At 46.8% G+C, this 25537-nt stretch overlaps 1 protein-coding gene across 1 annotated transcript; it reads right to left on the bottom strand.

The window, feature by feature from the left end:
* Nucleotides 1-622: 622 nt before the first annotated feature.
* On the bottom strand, nucleotides 623-19501 carry LOC107112032 (chromosome unknown open reading frame, human C21orf58; the record flags this gene model as incomplete). Its single annotated transcript, XM_015413096.1, has 7 exons — nucleotides 19442-19501; nucleotides 18087-18144; nucleotides 14569-14642; nucleotides 11534-11710; nucleotides 7406-7520; nucleotides 5101-5240; nucleotides 623-831 (listed from the first exon to the last, which is right to left on the bottom strand). Coding segments are annotated over exons 1-7 (833 nt in total), but the record flags the coding sequence as incomplete, so codon positions are not given.
* Nucleotides 19502-25537: the final 6036 nt, after the last annotated feature.

Below are 25537 nucleotides of genomic sequence, written 5' to 3'. Positions count from 1 at the left end.
CATCCGGGTGCTGTACATTAATTGCAATTTTTATCAAGAGCGTGACAGCAAAAAGATCATGTGGGGTAGAAGGGAACCCTCATCCCTTTAACCCTCTAACAGGTGCATGGAAAAAATATTGCTGCTGCAGAAGCTCATGCAGAGAAAGAGCCTGGAGAAAACCCCTCACCCTACTGAGTTGCTAAAGGGGACATGAACCTAGAACTGAGATGACCACAGGAAGCCTGTGGTCTGGTTACCTTTTTAAGGTGCTGTACCTCAACTCTACAAGCCTGGGGGTAATCCAAGGAGTCCATGGGCTGGTAACCTTGAGAGAGAGAAAGCAAGATTAGGAAATACACATTTATACCAAGTTACATCTGTGGAATGTCTGGTTTCCAGTGTCCAGTAGATGTCTGAAGAAGTGTGCTTACACTTTGAATAAAACTTTGATGGTCTTAAAGGTGCCACTGGACTCAAACTTTGTTCTGCAGCATATGAGCTGTTTATATTTACAAAGGCCTGGGAGAACGTCTAGGCTGCTTAGCCAAGCTAGCCAGTATGAGCTGACTTCCACAGACCTCAGACAGACCTCACTAAGCTGCAGAAGCAACACTAACATCGTAGCAACCTCTTGACTTACGTGTGTGTTGCGGTAGTTGGGATGGACAGATGGTAGGGATCAGACGGGAAACCACCTTGTTGTGTGCCAAGAACAGGTGGCATTACTGAAGGCCACATGGGAAAGCCAAGCTGAGGGGGCAGAGCGGGCACCCCTGCAGGTGTATAGTGATGATGATGTACAGTTGACGGTCGGGGTTTCTCTGTTCGTACCACAATAGGGGCAGTAACCTACAGATAGGTGAGAGAGAAGATTTTGATGGTACAACAACAACAGCAACAAGAGTTTAATACAGTCAGAGACCAATCAAATAACATACATAATGAGAGTAAAATATACTGTGCTGCCCCAGTCAGCATTTAACTGTAGCTAAGTAGAACTGCCATATATCTTTAAGAGCAGTTTGCCCCTGGGAATTGTAGTCTTTAGTTAGGCATCCCAATGCATCCCTGACTGGCTGATTAACGCTCATTTGCTCCTCACAGAGGCGGGAGGATTGTGAGTTACAGCTCTCTTCCCCTTTTCCTTTGTTCTCTTCAAACGGCAAGGAGTTGGGACACGCAATCCTTTTCACCATGAGCCAGTGAACAGAATTAAATTACAAAAGATGTAAGAACTCTTCTGAATGCATGTGGAACTGAATAAAATTGATTTAATTCTACTTTGGCCGTGCATTGAATCTGTCCAGAAGGCGCTGTTGACTCAGCGTCAGACGGAACATATACATTCAGACATATAAAATAAAAATCAGGACTGAGTTCTAGCGATAGGCCAATTAGATGCTTCCCTCTACAAATTGCTTCCGGAGTCTTACAGCTTGTCAAGCAAATTTTGCCACATTTAGGGTAATCTTTTGGTCTCTATCAGCAAAGAGCTTGTCTAGGTAAAATCTGATATTCCTCCCTGGGAAATAATCACAAACTGGCGTTATATAGGCGGCTGTAATATTTTGGTAAAGTTTACACTCAAATAAAACATATTCCAATTTTGATAGTATTTGATGGTACTTTATCCTAGCCAGGAGAGCAGATGGTGTCCAAGTTGCACTGCCTAGACAAAGTTCTTCCCTTTCCCCTAGGTTTCTGTTCTAGAAGCAACTTAAATTAACCACTGATGGAAGAGCTGTGGCTCATTGGTAGAGCAACTACTTGGCATGCAGAAGGTCCCAGGTTCTATCCCTGGCATCTCCAGTCGAAAGGATCGGATATAGGTGATATGAAAGATCTCCACTTGAAAACCTGGAGAGCGTCTGCCAGTCTGAGAAGACGATACTGACTTTGATGGACCAGTGGTCTGATTCGGTATAAGGCAACTTCATACGTTCTTGTGTGTTCACTGTTTAAGCAACAGATGTCTCTCCCCCCTCCCGGACAAATTTCCTTTTTGTGGGATCTACAAATAGTTTGTCTTTCAGGTGCTTTCTTTTTCATCTCAGGATTTTAGCAAATCTGTGTACTTTTGTATGCGTGATGGAAAGAAGCAGAAATCCTTAAATCGGCTCCTTCATTTTTGTTACGTTAACAAACGTATACTACCACTTAATAAATAGAAATGCACAGTTCAGTAAGGTTTTTGTACTCTGTCCCACCCATTGATGGCAAAAGAGCAGGACCACTCAGCACTTTTTTGGGTCACTTGGATGGCCTACATTACAGTTGTCTCTGGGTTGGTTTTTTGTTGTAGGGAGAGGGCCACAAAGTGGGGTAAGCTTTGAACGACAAGAGAACGCGACAGGAGGTGTGTGTGCATTAGAAATGAGCATGGCTCAAATCTGGATATGAGAAATAAGCACCACTGGCAGCAAAATCTTTCCTGGGGACTGGCCAGACTCGTTCCAGCATCTGAGACCATAATCATAAATGTGTTGCTAGCTCCTGTGACGTCATGACAAAAATCGGCTAAATCTTAGGTAGACCACTGCTATTAACACTATTGCTTTAAAAAGGAAGCACTGAGTAGAGTTTTTTTGTTTTATTGTTATACTCACAAGACTGTTTAAGAGCTTCACATAATCCCAACTAGTACAAAAGGAGGCTGGAACAAACCTGGATTCGCTAAATTAGCAAAACATTTATGAATGTGGTTGATGAATCACATTCATTGGATACCGTGTTTATGCTGTTCTGCTGTTGTTGAGTCTCACACCTACTCCAGGTGAACGGATTTCTCCTTTTACTGGGTCTTGTTTTACACCAGCCCCTCTTTGTAGTCTCACACGTAGAGTCTCACATGTAGTCTATTATTTGTACTCTTTGCAGAGTAGAGTTACACCAACTAAAGGTGAACCCATTTCTCTTATTTTGCCTCCCTTTGTACCATCCATCCCCTTTCTGCTGGGTTTTTTTTTAATTAAGATTTTTTATTCTTTTACATAGTAATACAATAGAAAGCAGAAAAATAAATAACACAAGCACTAATAACAGCAGGAGGGTATACATTAGAGGGATATAAGAGTTGAGCACATAGTATTTACCAAATGACCGTGAACCAAACGTAGTCTTGTTAAAGATCTCGGAGACAATGTTTGCTGTGCTGGTCTTATTATTTGTCATATGACTACTCTGACCCTTTACATCAATAATTAGGAGCCATACATTACATATAAACTTACTCATCTAAACAAAGACATCTGTGCAATTAAAGAAGATAGCTAGTCTGCTGAGTTTTTAACCAAGTAACATTGACAACTGACACACCGTTATAGCCAATATATATTAACAATCCCAAAAAGTCAATTTCCAAGGCACAATGAGCATATAAATATACCAGGTGGCCAATGCTCCCTCTCAGCTGTGGAGTCTTGTGAGCAAAAATTCTACTTTGGGAGCTGCTGGCATTAAAGTTGTGAGGGAGCGATTTGGCTGCGGCATAAATTCGTTTGCTCTGGAGCCATCCCTTCCGGAGCTAAGACAAAAATCTGTGAGCCGGAGGCTAAAAAACTGTGAGCTGGCTCACACTGACTCAGCTTAGAGGGAAACATTGCAGGTGGCGTTCGTTCTCACAACTCAAATCTCTTTGTTTTTTATTCTTTTAGAAAATTGAAGCAGTCAACAGTTGAATTTCCTCAGGACTGCAAATCGATTGGAACCAAAGCCTTCAGCCTCTAAACGGGGTTTAGCAGCTGCGTCGTCTCTTTCAGCTGGGTGTAAGGATTAGCTGCTAAACCCTTTAGAGACTTCTGTTCTGCTTTATTTAATTAATCCATGAAGGCTGCAGTCCCCCAGGACTAGGGTTGCCAAGTCGCAGCGGGGGATCATGTGTCTTTATAGAATCCGTGCCGTGGGGACGGCGAGATGCGTTGCACCCGCCGTCACCAGAACATGACGCTATACGTCGCTCTGGCAACGGGGCTCCAAACAGCCCCGTTGCCAGAGCGATGCGTAGCATCATGTCCTGGCGACAGTGGTCCAACGCGTCTCGCTGTCCCCGCAGCACGGATTCTGCAAAGACATGCGGATCCCCTGCCGCGATTTGGCGAGATTTGGGAGCTTTACCCAGGACTATGGCATGCATGTTGGGGATGCTGAACCCCCTTCTGCACACCTGATGCAGGGTGGAGATCCAGACCCAACCTGTGTACTCCATAATGTGTGAAGACGCACTTCACTGTGCAGACAGCCAGTTGGATCACCCACCAGACACCCAAACACATGCAACCCAGCACATATGAGTTTTTGGCTTAACAGCACTGTCCACCTTTACCACACCAGTTATATTAGTCAGCATATATGGTTTGAGACAAGAGAGACTATTACCAGAGAAATTTTTAAAATACAGATCTCTAAACCTTTATCTTTCAGGAGTTTCTGGAAGAATCTGCATTTGTCTTTCCCACCAGTGTCCCAGCCTTTTGACTCCGTCTTCAAAAAAGCTGTCTACGTGTCAGGTCTCCACAGCTACAACGCAGTACACACTTGCAGAAAGGTTTTACTTTTATTGAGCTGAAGATGCATTGACAAGAACACTGTTAGGAATGACAAGGTATCACAGAGCATGATAGGTTATAGTGCATTCAAACTAGCAAGGCCCAATCGCGGGAGTTCCCGCGCGCGCCATTAGGCCTGAGAATGAAACGGTAGCACTAAGCATAACAGATACTCTTCCCACGGCACCTCCGTGAGATAACCCAAGCAACTATCCAGCGGCTCTCCTCCTGTGGCCTTGAGAGATACACGTTGCTGCTGTGAAGCAATTAAGCGCATAAGAAGGGATGCGTATGAAAGTGAAAGTAGAAAACAATTGGCAGCTTGCTGACACTACGTTTGGTGTCGTTTGCACACCTCAAGAGTGCTAGCATACCTTTGCACCTCCACATATGCTTATCGTCCTTTCGGAGCAGCTCCACTGCCATTGCACCTCCGCACTGCTTTAAAAGAATCTTCTCCAGACAACATTCAAACAAGCATTAAGAAGGACAGCGTCACAGCAGCACGAAAATGATTTTAAAATGCAAATGTAGATTCGGCCTCTATTCAGAGTTCATGGAAATCAATTTTTACCGGCTGTCCGTGGTGAAGCAGAGGAGCCCCAGGCCCGCTGGCTGGTGAATATGCGGGTGGTGGCAAAGATTTCAGCATCATGTTCTGCATAATGATCTGGTGCATCTGCGCGTTTTGCATCAGCATCATTTCCACCATATCTAGGAAAGCATGGAGGACAATAGTCAAGAAGCCACTCCCCACATGACCGCAGAGATCATCCCAGAACGTGAGGGGAGAAAGAAGCAGGTCCTAAGAAGACCCATTTAGGGCAGGCTCCTTTCAAATAATGTAGCTCCGCAGTGACTAGGACTCCCCCTTCTGTGGCATTTTATGAAGAAGAAGAAGAACAAGAAGAAGAAGAAGAAGAAGAGATTGGATTTATACCCTGCCCTTCACTACCCAAAGGTGTCTCAGAGCGGCTTACAAACTCCTTTCCCTCCCCCTCCCCACAACAGACACCCTGTGAGGTGGGTGGGGCTGAGAGAACTCTGACACAAACTGCTCTTCTTCAAGGACAGCTGTGCCAGAGCTTGTGACTGACCCCAGGTCACATCAGCAGGTGCAAGTGGAGGAGTGGGGAATCAAACCCGGTTCTCCCAGATTAGAGTCCACACACTTAACCACTACACCAAACTGGCTCTCTTTATGGTCTGAACCTCTAAAGATAATCAAGGAACTTGCTCAGCTTACAATTGCAGGCCTACAAAAAAGAGAAGGGAAGAGTAAACGATATGCCTAGACCAGAGGTCCCCAAATAGGGTTCCCAAGTCGGATCGGCGCTGGAGCAGGGGACTCCAGTGCTGCTCCAGGAGCTCCGCGCCGCAACCCCGTCACTCGGAAGTGACATGACCACGCCGGGCACGCTGGGGGCGGGGCCACGACCATCCGAGAGAAAACCATAGCGTGCCCGGCATAGTCACGTCACTTCCGGGTGACGTGCACGTCGTGTGCTTTGGGGGTGGGGTTTCCCCTGGGGCCCGATCCGCTGGCAGAGGGGATTGGGCCTCTGGGCCAGGGGTTTCCCCGCCCCCCGGGGGGACTTGGCAAGCCTATCCCCAAACTTTTTGAGCCTGTGGGCACCTCTGGAGTTTTGACACACGGCACAATGAGCACAAAATGGGTGCCACAGGAGGCGGAGTCAGCTACAAAATGGCTGCCGCAGCTTACCTTCAGTCACACATTGAAGTTTCTTGGGCTGTGGTGGCACCTGCTGCCAAAGCAATGTTTTTAAAAAGCTGTACAGCCAATCAAATCTCCAAAGGCCAATCAAAAGCCTTGCTGGGCAAAAGCTCAATCTGGCCCAACTGATGTCAGCAGGTGCAATGGCACCCAGGGGCATATCTTTGGGGACACCTAGCCTAGGCTAGTCCTTTAAAAAGTTATGCTTTGACTACCTTGCATGCTCTGAACTGGTTAACACATCTTTCTTGACAATGACTGCAGCTCTGGGACAATCCAAACTGGCCAAGAGATTAGCTGTTCACTAAGTGGGACACTGACCATTCCCACACATGCGCAAACCGCCGCATCGGCATTCTTAAATCATTGATATTTGTAAAACTTTCCACACAACTTTTGGCTGCTCCAGGAGTAGGTCTGAATTTACTGCCCCGTTAACCCATGTTTTCTGGATCTACTTATGAACTAATGAAGCTAGCGAACTACAATTCCCATTGTGCCTTACATTACAGATAAGTGGCTTCTTTTCCTTTACTCACTGCAGCAGAACACTTCGAAATGAAGTTCCCACTGGGAACCAACAGCTGCGATATGGCTGAGACCGATATCACACAAGAGCTGCGCTGCGGTCGCGCCTCCCTTTGCCTCGCTTCTATTGGTCGATCTCCCACTCGAAGCCGTGCGGCCGCATTTTGCCCCGTGGCCGCATTTTGACCCGCGGTTTCGCCCGATTTTCCCCGCAGTTTCGTGATTCTCAAAAAACAGGATCACGAAAGCGCGGGGAAAATCGGGCGAAGCCGCGGGTCAAAATGCGGCCACGCGGCTTCGAGTGGGAAATTGACCAATAGAAGCGGGGCAAAGGGAGGCCACGACCGCGGTGCAGCTCTTGTGTGAAATCAGTCTGAGAGCCCCCATGGCAGACGCGCATACGATGTAACGTACAGTTTGGCCCTGAGCATAGCTAGTTCAAGCAGGCCTGTTTCCATGCTGTCTAGTGCCTGAATGATAAGAAGGTGAAATGGCAGTGACATTGGAAAAGCTGTTTGCAACCCAGTGTTTACAGTTTGTTTCCTCAGAAGTAAGTCCTGTTAAGTTAATGAGCTTTACTTCTAGGCGGTCTTGTTCTCGGAACATGCATGCTTACCTTCCTTAATGCTCCCAGAGCGGGGAGCTGGGAAAGGTTGTGGAGACGGGATCTGGGTAATGAGCGGTGAATGCTGAGGGATCTGCTGAATAATGGTGGCTGGCTGCTGAGGCAACTTGGCAAAGAAAACAAACAAGCAAGCGAAAAAGAATTCTCAGAGACAGAATGAAAACGGGCATTCCAGACTTGGGGCTGTGAAAGCAATTGTGTCAATGCTCAATGCTCAGTTTACATTTTTCAATTAGCACGGCCATTAATGTTTAGTGCAGATGAAGTTTATTGGACTCCTCAAGGATTTTTTCTTAAAGTTTCAACCATGCATTATTGTGCACTTGTGTTCATTTTCATAAGCCTCTCTGAAAATGATATTAGGCCCTGTTCCAGCTCAGGGCCCTCAACCTTGATAGCCCAGGCTAGCCCAGTCTCATCCAGGGGTCATTTCCTGCGGGAGCGCACAGGGGCGGAGCTCCGGCAGTAAGGAGCCCAGGAGGCGGGCACATGCAGCAAGCCCCGCCCCCTGCTCCCAGCAGCCCTCAGTCAGAGCAAGAAGCAGCCAGGTAAGTTGCAGAGCACCCCCCCCCCACCTTCAGGTACAAGCTCTCCCTCCTCTGTGAGGGCAGATCTGCACATTCTCTCCCCCCACCCAATAGCTAGCAATCCAAAACAGTCCAGTGGAGCCTGAGTGGTGGGTGTTGCCTTCTGACTCACTTCTGGTGATGTCAGGGGGTCTGGCATATGCAAATAAGTTATGCTAATAAGTTATGCTAATGAGCGCCTGGACCTCTTTTTCTACGAAATAACCCCTGGTCTCATTCAATCTCTGAAGTTAGGCCTGGTTAGTATTTGGATGGGAGACCACTGAGAAAGTCCAGGGTCATTACGCTGAGGCAGGGAATGGGAAACTGCCTCTGAACATCTCTTGCCTTGAAAAGCCTATGGGGTTTGGCATAAATAGGGTTGCCAGCTCTGGGTTGGAAAATACCTGGAGACTTTGGGGGTGGATCTGGGAGAGGGCGGGGTTTGGGGAGAGGAGGGGCCTCAGCATGGTACACTGCCACAGAGTCCACCCTCCAAAGCAGCCCTTTTCTCCAGAGGAGCTGATCTCTGTCAGCGGGAAGTCAGTTGTAAAAGCGGGATATCTCCAGGCCCCACCTGGAGGCTGGCAACCCTAGGCATAAATCAACTGCAACTTGATATCACTTTCCACCACCACATATCAGGCTGGAATCCAGCTCCTTCAGATACACAGACAAATTTTTCACCTCTTGTCAAAAAAACTGTAAATGCTGCACAGATCTCAACATGATCTCTGTCAGGAGTCAGGCAAAGGCCCAGGGGGACCAATGCCGCTGGTATGCTTTGAGAAGGGGAAGCTGCTTCAGCGACATTCCCAACGGAGGGAAGTTTGGAGACAAGGAAATGACTGAGGGAAGTGTTGCCATTCAAGACGAGGAATCATCAGTCATTTTGATGAAGGCAAAAAGCAGGCAGCTACAAATGCTAGGCCAGTGGTCACCTGCTCAAGGAAGCATTAATAAACTCAACCAGCCCAGCCATGAATACAGTTGAATGTATTAAGAAATTAGGGACTGGAACTCTAACACTACTCTCAAAGCTCTGCTGCAGACTTTGACGGTGGATCTGACATGGTTCCAGGATTTACCAAAGGCTGGGCCTGGGATAAACTTTGCTTGCTTTTTATTTTGCTTTGATTGTTTTGCTTCTAACAGGCAGATTTTCAAACAAGGATTTCTCCTGCTTGGGGTGCAAAATGAAGCTCTTAGGTCAAAATCACACGTGCACAGAAAGGCTGAAATGGGAATGTAAAACAACCTTTCTGGCTGGCCATCCATCGATCCAGAAACTGGATACTCGTGTGTTTAGAACTGCCTGTTTTTCACAAAGTGCCTGGTGTAATATTCATGTTTTATTACAGTTCCAGACAATCAGAAACTGGAGCAGTTCCAAGCCAGGGTTTACAGCTTTCTCTACATGCTGACAAGCTGCTATGAAGGACTCTGCCAGACCTTATTCTCTTTTCTGTTTTGGGTTAGTTTGTGTTGGAAGTGAAGGCGCTGTCCCCTGTCTCGGACCTCCAGAAGTGAGTGGCAAGAGAGACTAGATAGCTAGATAGGCACACTGACCTTCTCTTCCTGTGTTTACTCTTCTGCCACTGTCCCCTTTGAAATGTAGACTGTGTTCTCAGGGACAATTTCCTTCCTTCTGTTCACTCTCTCGGACGAGGCTCCCACTTTTCCCTGCACACACCGTAGGGTTCCCAAGTGCGATCTTTGCAGCAGCGGGGGTCTCCCGGCTGGCGTCTGGAGCGAGCGCGCACGTCACCCGGAAGTGACGTGATGACGCCGGGCACGCTGGGGGTGGGGCCACGACCATCCGAGGGAAAACCATAGAGTTTTCCCTCGGATGACCGTGGCCCCGCCCCCAGCGTGCCCAGCGTGGTCGTGTCACTTCTGGGTGACGTGCATGTGGGGTTCCCCCCGGGGCCCAATCCACCGGCGGCAGGGAACGGGCCTCTGGGGCGGGGTTTTTCCTGCCTCCCGGGGGGACTTGGCAAGCCTAACACACCGAGACGAACGACATGCTGTCCTCTCTTGGCACCACAAGGCAGATGGGCCTCTTGCCATCCGCTTCCATCCTTAGCTAGTAAGTTAGTACTCTATCCTGTCTCTACTCTTTCCTATCCAAAAGTGTACTTCTCAAATAAAGAGAGAAGTATTTCTCTGTTAAACTTGCAATGTGGTTCTGTGCAGCTAAGCTGGGTAACCTGGTAAAGTGACGCTCCTGCACCTGTAGCTTTATTTAAGGACTCTCCTAACTAGTGGGAACTGGACTAACCACACCAGTTAACCCCAACAATTTGTTCTGAATAAGCGCCAATGCCAACATATGCCGAGGTGGGGGCAGCTGCCAGGGCCCAGGGCATCTCGCAAGGTCAATTGCCATTGACCCACCTGTCCATGTGCTGCCCCTGCTGCCCAGCTGCCAATTCCTGAATTGGACCTGGCAAGTGTGTTCCCTCTAAGCTGAGTTAGTGTGAGCTAGCTGACAGTTTTTTAGCCTCTGACTCACACATTTTTGTCTTAGCTCAGAAAGAAGGGATCCAGAGCAAGCTAATTTATGCAGGAGCCAAATCGCTCGCTCACAACTTTAATGCCAGTAGCTCACAGAGTAGAATTTTTGCTCACAGGACTCCACAGCTTAGAGGGAACAAGTGCTCCCAGCCATATCTACTGTCCAGCATCATCAGGGAAAGGGAATGCAGCAGCCGTGAGCATGAGTGGTGAGAGGGTTGACGAGGAGGTGTGTAGGGGGGGGGATAGGGATACCAGCCTCCAGGTGAGACCTGGGGATCCCCAGGAATTATGGCTCATCTCCAGACTACAGAGATCAGTTCCCCTGGAGAAAACTGATACTTTGGAAGACGGACTCTATGGCATCGTAGCCCGCTGAGGTCCCTGTCCTCCCCAGGCTCCATCCCCAAATCTCCTGGCATTTTCCAACTTGGATCTGGCAACCCTACCCCCCCATCCCCTGCTGGTGGCCGGAGGGGAACCCGGCAACCCGATTGGGAAAGCATGCACTGGCATATAGGTCAGCGGCTCGGAAGGGAGGCATGTAGGGTCCTGGTTGGGAAATACCTGGAGATCTGGGGGGTGGAGCCTAAGGAGGCGGAGTTTGGGGATAGGAGGGAGTTCAATTATGTATTTATTTATTTTAAGCATTTTTACCCCGCCCTCCCCGCGAGCGGGCTCAGGGCGGCTTACAAGGGGCGCAAGCCCAATGGGGACTAATGCCATAGAGTCCACCCTCCAAAGCAGCCATTTCCTCCAGGTGAACAGATCTCTGTTGCCTGGAGATCAGTTGTAATAGCGGGAGAACTCCAGCCACCACCTGGAGGCTGGCGACCCTCGAGGCATGTACGGGGGGGGCCTGGTGGTGGCCAGGGGAGGCGGGGCATGTGGGCACTTTCTGCCCAGGGCTCCCCACGATCTCGAGTAGGCCCTGCCTCTGAGAAGACCCTCTGCATATTCCTGAGCAACTGCGTCTAAACAATAGCAGAGATGAGCTAATGAGCACTTTAAGTGGCACGTGTGAGTTTGGCCTTACTGTTTGCTGGATAATCCTTGGCGGTGCTGGCGGTGGTGGTGGAGGAGGAGGAGGTGGCGGGACAGGAGCCGCAGCAGGAGCAGGAGCTTGGTAATACTCTGGTTCCTGTCTGTAGTGCTTCCGTTGGATTCTTGGCGAGTCATGCGGTCGTGAGAATTCTTGCAAAAGATTTTGTTCCTACGGTATCGAATATATTATTAGTTTGTTCAAAGGGGCATACTTCCAAAGGGGGGGAACCTCATGAAATAAGAATGGAAATTTCCAGAAGAGTTCCAGTAAAGCTAAGGGTTGCCGAACTCCAGGTGGGTGTGCAAACAGATGGCAAATACCATGATCAATCTATAATATTATATAAATATATAATAAACTCATTACGCATACAAAACGTCAAGTGGGAAAAACCAATAACATATAATTATAAAAATTTAGAGTCTAGTGGCACCTTTAAGACCAACAAGTTTTTATCTAAGGTATGAGCTTTCGCGTGCAGGCACACTTTTTTCAAATACATCGGTATGGTAGATCAGGTTCAAACTTATAGACAGGCTGACCACCTGGATAGTATTATAATAATAAAGGTAAGGTAAAGGTTCCCTTGCTCGAAAGCCAGTCCTATTTATCTACTTGCAATTTCTTGCTTTTGAACTGCTAGGTTGGCAGGAGCTGGAACTAGAGACGGGCGCTCACTCCGTCATGCGGCACACTCGGATCTCAAACTGCTGAACTACCGACCTTCCACAGCCTGCAGTTCAGCGTCTTAACCACTTGAGCCACCGCAGCTCCTCCAATTATAATAATAACAACTGTATAAATACCAAACCATGAATAAACAAAGTTCATATAATAATTATAATTATATTATAATAACAACTGTATAAATACCAAACCATGAATAAACAAAGTTCATATAATTCCATTCCAATGCTATTGCTGAATAAGGATCCAAGAACCTAGAACAATGAGCCTCAAGAGAAAGCACTTTCTTTTATTGCCCATTTTGAAAGCTGCTCCGTTCTGTCTTTAATGTACTTTGTTTACAGTGGGGATTAAAGGCTGGGTCATTTTGTACACTGAGCTTCAGGACAAGGCACCTAATTTTGCTGCCCAGTTTGCTGCTGCTCCGTTCTGTCTTTGAAGTACCTTGTTTACAGGGGAGATTGATCATTCTTAAGGATCGTCAGCTCAAGAGAGTCTTTGAAATGACATATATTGATTGTTCGTAGGGCTCCTGGATCCTTATTCAGCAATAGCTTCAACAGAGAGAAGCCGGATTGGAACTCTACGCTTCAGAAGAATATTTCTTGCAAAAATTCTTATACTTTTTGCTAATTTGTTATATTCCTTGAGAGGACTTCCCATCACTATGACTAATCTGAATGAACTTATATGAACTTTGTTTAGTCACGATTTGGTATTTATAGGTTTATTATTATAATTGTATGTTATTGGTTTTTCACAGTTGATGTTTTGTATGTGCAATGAGTTTATTATATATTTATATAATATTATAGATCCATCACGGTATTTGCTGTTTGTTTGTACTGTCAAACTCCAGGTGGGCCCTGGAGTTCTCTTGGAACGACATCTGATATCCATACTATAAAGATCAGTTTCCCTGGATAAAATGGCAGCGTTAGAGAGAACAGACTCTATGGCGTCACATTCTTGCTGAACTATGTCTCTCCTCCTGCCCTCCCCTGGCTCCGCCCCCGACTCTCCCGGGAATTTCACTGTGAATTTCGCACTATGAATTTAGACACATCGTGAAAGGGAAGGCTGGAAAGGATCTTGTGGTCCTTTCGTATATGCCCCTTTGGAATCTAGAAGGAATTTCCTTCCAGGCCAGATTGGGCCAGGGATCCTGGAGGTTTTTTGTCTTCCTCTGGGCATAGAGCTGGAGTCATTGGGGGAATGGGGGGGGGAGGTTACTGAATTTCCTGCATTGTGCAGGGGGTTGGACTAGATGACCCTTGGTACCGCTTCCAGCTCTTTGTTTCTGTGTTTAAATTTTCCATCGTAGACCTGGCAGCCCTATGTCAAACTCCCACAGGGCGTGTCAATGGAGCATTAGCACTGATATTTCCCTGTCAAAAACATTACTGGGAAACCAGCATTTAGTGTAATCAAAATGTTTATTTAAGGTTTTAGGGGGGGAAAGCTTGCATACTTTTGTCTGGCTGCTAAAATTTCTTAAACCAGGGAGTTTAAGATTCAGTTAATTAAAGGTAAAAAAATTTAATTCTGTATGGAAAATAGATCAGTTCAGAAGAATGACATCTTTATTTTCTCCATCCTCACCTCAAGGTGAATTCTGCCCCACTTCTCTCATGACACAAAGAAGAAAACGAAATAGAGAATTTTAATACTTGCAGTAATTTGCATAATATTCCCCAAATGTCTGCTAAAAATGCACACACTTTAGGTGTTTCTAATTCCACATTTTAAGACAAAAAAGAGGTGCAAGCCTGCTGCTGTTGTAAAGCCTGAGCTAGGCACCTATTGCAAAGTCCGTTAGCAAGACTTTAGAACTGCATATCCATTTCGTGTTTAATGTGGGTTCAGACTTTTTAAAGTGGCACTGGTCATGCGAACATTCAGACAACAACCCACATTCCCATTTTCTCAAGGTCTTAGGGTTACCACGCCTCCGGGTAGAACATGGAGATCTCCCAGATTTACAATTGATCTCCAGAGAACAGAAATTAGTTCCGCTGGAGAACATGACTGCTTCAGAGGGCGGACTCTGTGGCACTATATCCCTCTGAGGTCCCGCCCCTTCTCAAACCCCGCCCTCTCCAGGCTCTACCCCCAAATCCATAGGAATTTTCCAATCTGGAGTTGGCCACCCTCCTTACAACCTGTGTTCCAGCATGGACGAGAGCTGTCCATTGTGTTCTAGTTTTCTGACAAGTACAGAATGAGGGCTAAATTTAAATTCAGACACTCAGAAGTTTTAACAAAGCTGCTGCTTGGCCTTGATGCATTCGAATTAGGATTTGTTGTAGGAAACAGTGGGAAGAATTTGGGGGGCGTACCCTGAGTTGCTGCAGAAGGTCTTTTCTTCGCCTCAGTGCGCTTTGTAAGGCATAGTCGTGGCCTCTGTAATTCCCTGCAAAACAGTCGGAGACCCTCTGTTATCGCCTTCCACTGTTATCTCCTGTTTATTTCTTAATATACAGCCACAGTAGCACCTCTTCTCTTTTTCAGTAGTCACCGTTCAGTAGTCTCTATTTGTTCAGATAACATTTTCACAGATTTTCTGGACTATGCTTGTGGGTTTTTTGTTGTTTGGTGTGGTGGGGAAGGTTAATGACAAATAAGGCTGAGTTGCACAAGATTTATACCCATGCGTATGAACAATCGGAGCATGCCTAATAGCCCAGAGTAGCCCAATCTTGCTAGATCACCGACACTAAGCAGACTGGATACTTGGATGGGAGGCCATCAAGGAAGACCATGGTGGCTATACGTACAAAGGAAGACAATGGCAAACCACTTCTGCTATTCTCTTCCCTTAACCACTCCATGAGGTGGAACTTCATGAAGTTGCCATGAGTTGGCTGTGACTCGATATCACACTTCAGTTAATTTCACATGGACAATTACTCTTCAGGGGGCTCTCTGTAACAGTCATGGATTCATTTATAGGTAGGCACTGCAGCTTAAGAACATAAGGACATAAGAGACGCCAATGTTGGATCAGGCCAAAGGCCCATCCAGTCCAACACTCTGTATCACACAGTGGCCAGAAATACCAGGTGCCATCAGGAGGTCCACCAGTGGGGCCAGGACATTAGAAGCCCTCCCACTGTTGACCTCCCCAAGCACCAAGATGACAGAGCATCACTTGCCCCAGAGTCCCTATCTATATCTTGATGCTATTAATGACAAGTATGTGAGAATAGATGCAAAGGAAATACTGTTCTTCGAGATTTAAAAAGCTGAACATTTTTGAATTCTAATTTGGGATAGGAGAAACAGTGGCTGGGAACACCACCACCCCCAGTACACCCATAGACTTCTGTAGTAACCCTGTTTTCGCCACCTTGCTTTCAAAGTAGACTTTCCAGTTCAAGAAGGGTGTTCAGGTGTAACAGGTATCAAGGTGTAAAAAGGGTCACCTTGGTGGCCCTTTTGCAAGAAGAAAGGTGGGATATAAATTATGTAAAATAAAAATAAAGCTTTTTGGCCATCGAGACCAAGACTTATTGCTACTTGCTTCATATGTGCAACCACCTACAAGTGTAGAGTAGAGGCCCGATGTTGCATAGCAGTCATTTATAAAACATTTATTAGCCACCTTTCTATGTTACAGGAACTCAAAGCAGCTTACAATGTAAATAAGAATAAAATAGAGCAAAATACCTTCAAACCACTCGTTCAGATCAATAATTTTAAACTGCTGGTAAGCAGAAGAACTGAAAGTGATCTAATGCCATCACAAATAAAACCACCTTCAGAGGCCTGTTGAAGACTGAAAGCAATGGGGCAGGGTGCATCTCCCTGGGGTGTTTGTTGTGTATCTGTGGAGCTGCCACTGAAAGAGCATTCTCGTGTGTACCCACCGCCAGACAGGTTTCTTTGGTCACTGGGACAGTGAAGAGGATGGGTTTGCCAGGTCCCCTTGCCATGCCAGTGGGGGGATTTGGGGAGCATTCTGGGATGTTGCCGATGCAATAACATCACCCAGAAGTGACATAATTGCATCGGTGACATCACGCGGCAACACTCAGGTTTAATGGCAAAACTCTATGGTTTTAGGTCAAATTTACCATAGAGTTTTGCCCTCAAACCAGAGCATTATGTGTGACGGCCCTGAGATGATGACGTCACTTCCGGGCGACGTCATTGCATCAGGGACGTCGCACCCAGATGTGGCTGTATGGGGGCGGGCAGAAGCCCCAAAGTGCAGGGGAAACCCCAGTGGGACCTGGGGATTGGAAACCCTAGAAGAGGCCCTCTCCCTGTGACCTTAGTTCCTGGGCGGCAGGGCTCTTTTTGTAGAAAAAGCCCAGCAGGAACTCATTAGCATAATAGGCCACACCCAACAGCAGGAACTCATTAGCATATTAGGCCACACCCCTGATAGCGCCGCTCATTAGCACATTAGGCCGCACCCCCATGTTATCCAGCCACACCCACCTTTTGCGTCTTACTCTGTTTACCTTGTTTGTTGTCAAAACCCAGGGCTTTTTTGTAGCAGGAACTCCTTTGCATGTTAGGCCACACACCCCTAATGTAGCCAATCCTAATGAGTTTCTGCTGTTGGGTGTGGCCTATTATACTAATGAGTTCCTGCTGGGCGTGGCCAACTTGGGAGCCAGCGTTCCTGGCCAAAAATAGCCCTGGTGGGTGGTAACACATGGGAGTAGCTGGCCCTTCAAATACCCTGGTCCCAAGCCATGTAGGGCTCTAAAGTTCAAAACCAATACAGTGATTTGGGCTCAGGAGCAAATCGGTTGTCAGTATAATTGCTGTAGGTTTGGAGTCAAATGCTCCTGACAGCTGGCCTGACCGGTAGTACAGCTGCAGCATTCTGTACTAGCTGCAGCCTCCAAACACTATTCAAGGATAGCCCCCAGTAGAGCTCATTGTAATAGTCCAGTCTAGATGCAATTAAGGCATCTATCACTGGAGTATCAAGTTAGCATTGAGGAATGTAAGTTCAAATCCCCACACAGCCAAGAAGCTAATTCAGTGACTTTGGCCCAGGCACTCTCAGCTTAAACTACCAACTCAGGAAGATAATATGATAGGCTTGCCAAGTCCCCCCGGGGGGCGGGGAAACCCCCGCCTGAGAGGCCCGTTACCCGCCGCTGCTGGTTTCCCCTCGGATGATTGTGGCCCCGCCCCCAACGTGATTAGGTCACTTCTGGGTGACGTAATTGCCGTGCATGTGCGCTTCGCGTGTGCACAGGGACTCCCAGACCAGCACTGGACTCCCCCGCTCTTCTTGAGGTAAGGACTTGGCAACCCTATAATATGGAGAAGAAAACAAAGTGTCCTAAACTCCAGGGAAGGGGGCCATTTTGAACTACCACAGATTCTCTCTGGAGCTCTCCTCATCCCACAAAGACTCCCAAACCCTAAATATCACATGAAGAAGAAGAGAAGAAGAGGAGATTGGATTTATACCCCACCCTTCACTCAAAGTCTCAGAACGGCTTATGATCTCCTTCCCTTCCTCTCCCCGCAACAGACACCTTGTGAGGTAGGTGGGGCTGAGAGAGCTCTGGGAGAACTTGTGACTGACCCAAGGTCACACCAGCAGCTGCATGTGAAGGAGTGGGGAATCAAACCTGGTTCTCCAAAATTAGAGTCCACGCTCTTAACCACTACACCAAACTGGCTCTGATCATATTTGATGCCTGACTCTGCGGCTCTCCTGGTATGACCGGAGCACCTTCCCTCCTTCCCAGAATTTTGTACTTCTCATTGGGAAAGGTGGGGTTAAAATGTAAAAAAATGAAGATAGGCGTTTGTAATACAATCCTGTCAGTAAAATTCCACATAGTAATTTTTCCAGAGAGATAAAAGAACTTCCGTTTCTTACTTGCTTCAGGAACAGGAGATTCACAATCCTCCATAGTTTCCTGTTCATTTTCTAGTTTCTGTGGATTAAAGCAACATGAGGATTAACAGGGGACTGGAAATCCTAGGTTTGGCTTCTGACAAGTAGATAAATGGAACGCATCACCCAAGCTGCCGCTCACAAGCAAAGCAGGGATGCTGAGATCGTAGTGGCCGATATGTTTGAGAACTGAACACACTGTGCTCAACAGATATGGTCACCTGTCCAAAGTCAAATCTAGGAATAAAACACACACCATTAATGTATTCCCAGAAGTAAATCACTTGACAGTCTAGCTAGCATGGACATAACATTTTAGGGCCAAAATATATGAAGCTCCTAAGACAAGTTGAGTCATGGATCTTCGACTCGACTCACAGTCTGGTGTACACTGGGGGAACTCAACTTAAACAGGGTATGTTCACTCAGTGCTGCGAGGGGGAAGAAGGAACTTCCAAGTTCTAGGAAAGGCACATGAGCCAGAGAATGGAGCAAAAAGCCCCCACCACCTAGAGTTGCCAACCAGGTGGGAGCTGGAGATCCTCCGGAATTTCAGCTGAGCCCCAGATGACAGAGGGTTCAGTTCCCCTGGAGAAAATGGCTGATTTGGAGGGTGGGCTCGATGCTATTTTATCCCTCCTCTTCCTATACACCACCCTCCCCAGGTTTTACCCGCAAATTTCAAGGAATTTCCCAGAAGCCCTACTGCTGCTACCATTTCTGCTGGCTAAATGACATGGGAAGAAAACTGGAATCTCCTCCCAACATCCAGTGCGTCCTCACAGCACCGAGTGAAAGAGCACGGTTCAAGTTGAATTCTCTGGATTCACAGCTGACTGTGATTTGGTCTTGTACCCATGACTCAACTCACGTCGGGCATATCATGTATTTTGGCCCTGAGTGATCACGATGACTATGCCAATCCCATTTCTTTTCTTTTTTTTAATTGACTCTTCTAAAGAGAAGAGAGTTTATTCTTTTTTCATATAGGAAAAAGGGAGGTATACAGTGGGATAAAGAAAAGGTTGGGTGATATTATTATTAGTATGTTAATCTTTTACTAGTAATACACAAATCTTCTTTTGGCTTCTTCTGCGAGTTGTCAGTCGCCTTTCATCTTTACCTGTAAAGAACTATGCCAATCCCATTTCTGATTGCCGGGAGAGTCCAGATGGCAAGATCTGCCTGGACACCAGTAGCATGAACGAGGAACTTCTCTACAACCTCCTTGGTACCTCTTATCTGAGACTGTTTCTCTAATACCAGTTTAACACTACTGCGCCATACCAGCCATCTGGGCGGTTGCCACCTGGACAGGCCCATGGAAACAGTCCTACCTTTTCAAGGAGTTTGAGTTTCAGTCGTGCCAGGTGATCCACCACAGCCGAGTCCGTCATCAAGACAAAATCCCAGCTGACAAAACGGCAAAGTGAAGTAAACTATTTTCAACACACGTTGCCTCTTTCATCCTCCGGCATCTCGGTCAAAGTCTTCCATAAAGTTCCCTTTTGCCGATCGTTTCAGACTGAAGCTGCAAAGGAGAAGAGAAGCCCCTCATGCCTAGCCTCCTCCACCGTCTCTTTGTCTTCTACGGTCAGCCTGGTTACTAAGAGACACTTGAACGGCACTGACACTTTTGAAGAGCGGCCGGTTTCCCCCTTGCAGGTTTCACTGAGCCCAGCCCTGTAGGTTGCTAGCAGGCTTCTCTGAGTAAACTATGTCAAGCCCAAGTAACATAGTTGCTATGTTTGTAGTGTCGAAACAAAGCACATCTCCAAGTGTAGTCGGTCTAGTAGTTCATTCAGAGTGTAGTCACCTTGGACAGCAAACAAGGAGGGAGGGGAATAAACAATCAAAATGGGCAAGGTTATTATCAGTTCTGTACAATCAAGGAAAAACAATGCTGAGGGAGCAATACTAAGCAGGTCTACTCAGGTCTTACTGCTAAGGACTATTCAATAAGGATTACTCCCAGGAAAGAGGTTGCAGGAAAGAGGTTGTGGCTGCCTGATAGAACCTGAGAGATATGTTCTCCTAGATAGGCTACTATGTTTGCTGCAAGGCTTCCGATGGGACCCTAGAAAATACGCTGCTATTTTAAGAGTTTTATACTCACAAAGAGAATTGATAGAGCCTTATGTCCTGTACATCACGGTCCTTGAAAAAGATTGTATTCGATATGGATAAATCACTAGAGTCCCCTGGGATTAGTGATTGTGAAACTGACAAGGTGCTTGTTTAAATGTTTGAACATAGTGTAAACCTGCACTTTGAGGTATTGTTTTGGTGAAACCTATGTTTGGTAATACTTGATACCAGTATTTATATAACAGTATAGAATTTTTTTAAAAAACAGCACAAAATAGATCTACCTTAAACACACATCTATTACACAATAGTGTCATATACTTTTCCATATCTTCCTAACACTGACCCTCAGTTTTTGAATTATAATCTCCAGGTGGGGCCTGGAGATCCACCCCCATAATTACAATGGATCTCCAGATGATAGAGACCAGTTCCCTTGCAGTGTTCCCTCTAAGCTGAGTTCGTGTGATCTAGCTCACATTTTTTTAGCCTCCGGCTCAAACGTTTTTGTCTTAGCTCAGGAAGGAGGGCTCCAGAGCAAACTAATTTATGCAGTAACCATAGGGTTGCCAGCCTTCAGCTTTTACAACAGATCTCCAGCTGACAGAGATCAGCTCCCCTGGAGAAAATGGCTGCTTTGAAGGGTGGACTCTGTGGCAGTGTGCCATGTTGAAGCCCCTGCCTAAACCCCACCCTCTCCTGGATCCACCCCCAAAGTCTCCAGGTGTTTTCCAAACCAGACCTGTCAATCCTAAGTAGCCAAATCGCTCGCTCACAACTTTAATGCCAGTAGCTCACAAAGTAGAATTTTTGCTGACAAGACTCCACAGCTTAGAGGGAGCATTGTTCCCTTGGAGAAAATGACTGCTTTGGAGGATGGACTCTATGGCATCATATCCTTGCTGAGTTCTCTCACCTCGCCAGGTTCTACACCCCAATACCCAGGTATTTCCCAACCTGGAGTTAGCAATCCTAAATGCACTGTAAATCTCCAATGTACTCTTAAAAATTTCTTACTGGGTAAATTCTTTAGTGGATGAGACCCACTAGATTGTTGTGAAGAGTTTTTCCCCCATTTCCTTTCATACTGAAGGTCAAATACATTACAAACTTGCATTCATCTTGATTGTGTGTGGGTTGTTGCAAACTGAGAATGTGATCACACAAGAGACTCCAAAGGGTGACGGTGGTGCTAGTGAGATTTGGTGGTGGTGTCTGGGGAGAGCAGACTTTGAGCCGGGGACGGAGCTCAGCAAAAATGGAATGCCACAAACTTCACCCTCTGGCGCTGTAATTTCTTTCAGGGGACTTTACCTCTGCTGTCTGGAGCTCAGTTGTGATTCTAGGAGAACTCCACGCCCTACCTGGAGATTGGCAACCTTATGAGAAGTGATGGGAACCCTACGTATCAGTCCGATTTTCTAGAAAAGTGGAACCCTCTGCTTGATTCAGCAGCACAAGACATGGGTGGTAATGATGTTTTTTTCAATAAACAGTATCACAATTACACTTTCCCCTTTTAAGGACATATGGTATATGGTATCTACAGGTATGGATTTTCCAAAACTTTGCTTATTGTTAATAGAAATTGTGAGTTTTTGCCATGACCAGGTGTTCCCATAGCTTGTCTTGCGAGTCCGTCACTGATGGTGCTGCTGGAGACTTCCAGTTTGCAGCAATGGCCAGTCGGGCAATTGCTAATAGAGTCGATGTGAGTTCATTGTCATAATCTTGAATAGAATCATCCCAGTGGTTTAACAGAAAGGATTTAGGTGTGAGAGAGAGATTTCGAGTTGTGATAGTCTCAATTTGTTGTTTCACATCTATCCAAAACTGTTGGATCTTGGGGCAGGACCACCAGCACTCCACATTTGTGTCAACTTGGTTCCCTGTAGTCTCCTATCTACAGATTCTAGATATTCTCCCCCCTAACCCTCTTTATCTGAAGTGGTTAACCTTGTAGGTTTAGACCCCTTCCATTTAGATGACATTCTTGTAGACGGATGCACTGTATTACGCTGTATTGTGCTTTAATTTAAAATTAATAAAGATGATTTAAAAAAAGAAAAAGAAATTGTGAGTTTATTTTTGTTATATTGTTGTTGCATACTCTGCTATTGTTGATTGAATTGTTAATTGTTTGATTACTGTTGTTAAAAATAAAATAACAATTAATTTTAAAAAATATGTGACCCCCCCATTTTGTGTGGCTCAAAATGAGATAAAACAGGGAGTGCTTTGAAGTCCTATACAGCCCCATGGAGTCAATGTATTTATTTTATTATTTACAAAATTTGTATCTCACCTTTCTGCCCTTACAAGGGAAGTTCTTCTGATGAAATGACCTTGTGATAAAGAACCCCAGACTACGGGGAAAATGTAAGAGCATCTAGTTGTCAGTTGAGGAATTGTGTCATATCTGTTCCTTAAACTTCGGAAACAAAGATGTTTCTGGTCAAACAGAGACACCCTGTGGCCAGTAATAAATACTACCTATATAAACGTGTATCAGTGCCAGAGAAGATTCAGATGGGTAGCTGTGTGGTCTGAAGCAGCAGGACAAAATTCGGATCCAGCAGCACTTTAAGGGCCATATAAGCTTTCCAGTGGAAGTGATCTTTGACTCAGGGAAGTTTATACCCTGGGAGATTATGTTGCTTTTTAAGGAGTTTACTGAGATCAAATGTAATTCCGGGGGGTTTTTTGTCACATTTTTATGAGTTCATGAGAAAATTGAATAAAACTGATTTTGGGGGGGGGGGGGGGTAATGTAATTCCAAGAAGTAGCCGCGGGAAGGGAGGGGGGTGTCCATTGGAGCAGAAATGAACCAAAGCCTCACGGTACTTTAAACAACAAAAAGCGGTAAACTTTTAGCGATCATTTACAGTGGATTTTGCCATTTGACACCGTAAAATCCAAATGCAAAGTGCATTGAACGTGGCTTGGAAGTGCATTATTCCGCATGTGTAAAAAATGAGTGCGCCTCATCTGACGCATTTGGTGAGACCTAACGGCACCTTTCCGTATGAGGGTATGAAGAAAAATATAACATGACAATAATAGGATTTCCCTAGTTTTGTTAAGCAGGTTAGCACTTGTGGTAGCCTAAACACCTCTTCATGCACCCGAACCACGAAAATGTATGCTAGAATAAAAGTGCATCAGTGATTGACGTTCCGCCACAAGACTTCAGATTCTCTTTTGTAAACATAGCAAATACTCTAAACACGAAAGACTCCTCGGCGCAGCCACCTCCAGCCTCCTAATTGGCTGTCCTCGCAACCGAGACGGAGCCCGATTTGAAATTCAGCCTATCAGCCCTTTACGTTCCGCAGCCCCGCCTTCAGCGGAGATTTGCCGGCCGCGGGAACGGCGGCGCGAAGAGCGAGGAACGGAGCATGCGCACCGTATCTCCTCCTTTTATCCCTCTACCTTAGGGCGCCTTCGAAGGGAAATCCTCAAGTCGCGGCGTTGGGCGGGACGAAGGGACCCGCGGCGTCTATTGGTTGCCCCGGAGCCGTCGATCTGCAAGAGGCGGGGTCAACGGTTTCAACGGACTAGGTTTCTGATTGGACAACAAGTTTAGGCAAAGAGAAGGGGCTCGGGGCGGCCATTGGTTGAAAGTTTCGGGTTCGGGGGGCGGCAGTTGGAGGGGGCGGGACTGCAAACGGCTTCCTGAGGAGATTTTATAACCTCGCCAGGTAGAGGCAGAGGCAGCGTGGGACGTCGGCCGAAGGTGGCGGTCGCCGCTGCTGCTCCCTCCACAGGTGTGCTCTCCGTGCGTGGTCGGCTTGTCCCCTCAGTCCGGGGTTGGTTCTGTCTGTCGGGCATGTGGGGAACGTATCCTGGCCGCCCCGCTGAGCGGGAGAGCGGGTCTCCCCTGGGGGGGCGGCAGTGACGTCAGGTGTGTTGTCAGGTGTGAGGGAGGGAGGCCCGCTCGTAGGCCGGTGGCTCGTCCCGGATCGGGCCCTGTGGCCCCTCGCTTCCCCCGAGCGATTATAATCAGTGTTCCCTCTAAGCTGAGTCAGTGTGAGCTAGCTCGCAGTTTTTTCAGCCTCCGGCTCACACATTTCAGGAAGGATGGCTTCCCAGAGCACACTAATTTCTGCAGCAGCCAAATGGCTGGGTCACAACTTTAATGCCAGTCGCTCACCAAGTAGAATTTTTGCTCACAAGACCCCACAGCTTAGAGGGAGCATTGATTATAATCACTACTATAATATACGTAGTGGTAATATTTACTTCACACGCCCTGCCTTTCTCCCCGGTGGAGACCCAGAGCGGCTTACGTTGTTGTCTTCTGTTTTCTCCTTACAACAACCCCGTGAGGTAGGCTAGGCTGAGAGTATGCACCCAGGAAGATTTAAAAGAAAAAACTACCTCAGGAGAATAGCAGAAATTAAAGCAACCAGCTCAACTCCTTCGCTTTATCCTCACAACAGTTCGGTGAGGGATGTTAAGCTGAGATCCATGGAGCTTCCAGTTTGGTGTAGTGGTTAGGAGTGCAGATGCTCTCAACTGGGAGAACCGGGTTTGATTCCCCACTCCTCCACTTGTAGCTGCTGGGTGACCTTGGGCAAGCCATAGTTCTGTCAGAGCTGTCCTTGAAAGAGCAGTTTGTGTCAGAGTTCTCTCAGCCCCACCCACCTCACAGGGTGTCTGTTGTGGGGAACTTTGTAAGCTGCTCTGAGACTCCTTTGGGTAGTGAAGGGCAGGGTATAAATCCCATCTCCTCCTCCTCTTCTTCGTCTTCTTCCATGGCAGAGTGGGGGATCCCCTGGGTCTCCCAGATTGTGGTCCAGCACTAAGTAGTATAATGCAGTGGCTGCCATGCGTAGCCTCAGGCTAGACTGAATTGATGTATCTTTACTGTTTGTTTGTATATTTGCTATGTTTCTATATGTTTTCCTCCCCCTTATTTTATCCTCATGAAAACCCTGTGAGGTAGGTTAGGCTGAGAATGTATGACTAGCCCAAATAGGAATGCCAGCCCCCCAGTCTGGGTGGGGGTTCCCCTGCTTTTGCAAGCTTCTTGCTGGCCAGCTGGCTGATGCGGGGGGAGGACCCCGCCAACAAATACCCCAAAACGCAGTGTGATGATGTCACCTGGAAGGGACATCATTGCGCCAACGGTGCTCTAGTTTTTGGGTAAAACTCTGCTAAAATCGGGCTCAAACCATAGAGTTTGGCCCAAAGACTAGTGTGTCACCTCGTTGCGTCGGTGGTAATGATGTCACTTCTGGGTAACATTGCTCTGCATGCGTGGCAGAAGCTCCAGGAAAGGCCTGTCGAACCCCCCCCCCCCAACCCCCCCAAGAAAAAAGGAAGAACCCGGCACACCTAA

This window comes from Gekko japonicus, unplaced genomic scaffold (assembly GCF_001447785.1).
Source record: "Gekko japonicus isolate JY-2015 unplaced genomic scaffold, Gekko_japonicus_V1.1 scaffold3126, whole genome shotgun sequence".
NCBI classification, from domain to species: domain Eukaryota; kingdom Metazoa; phylum Chordata; class Lepidosauria; order Squamata; family Gekkonidae; genus Gekko; species Gekko japonicus.
The sequence above is the reverse complement of the archived record's forward strand: the minus strand, read 5'-3'. Positions and strand labels throughout refer to the sequence as shown.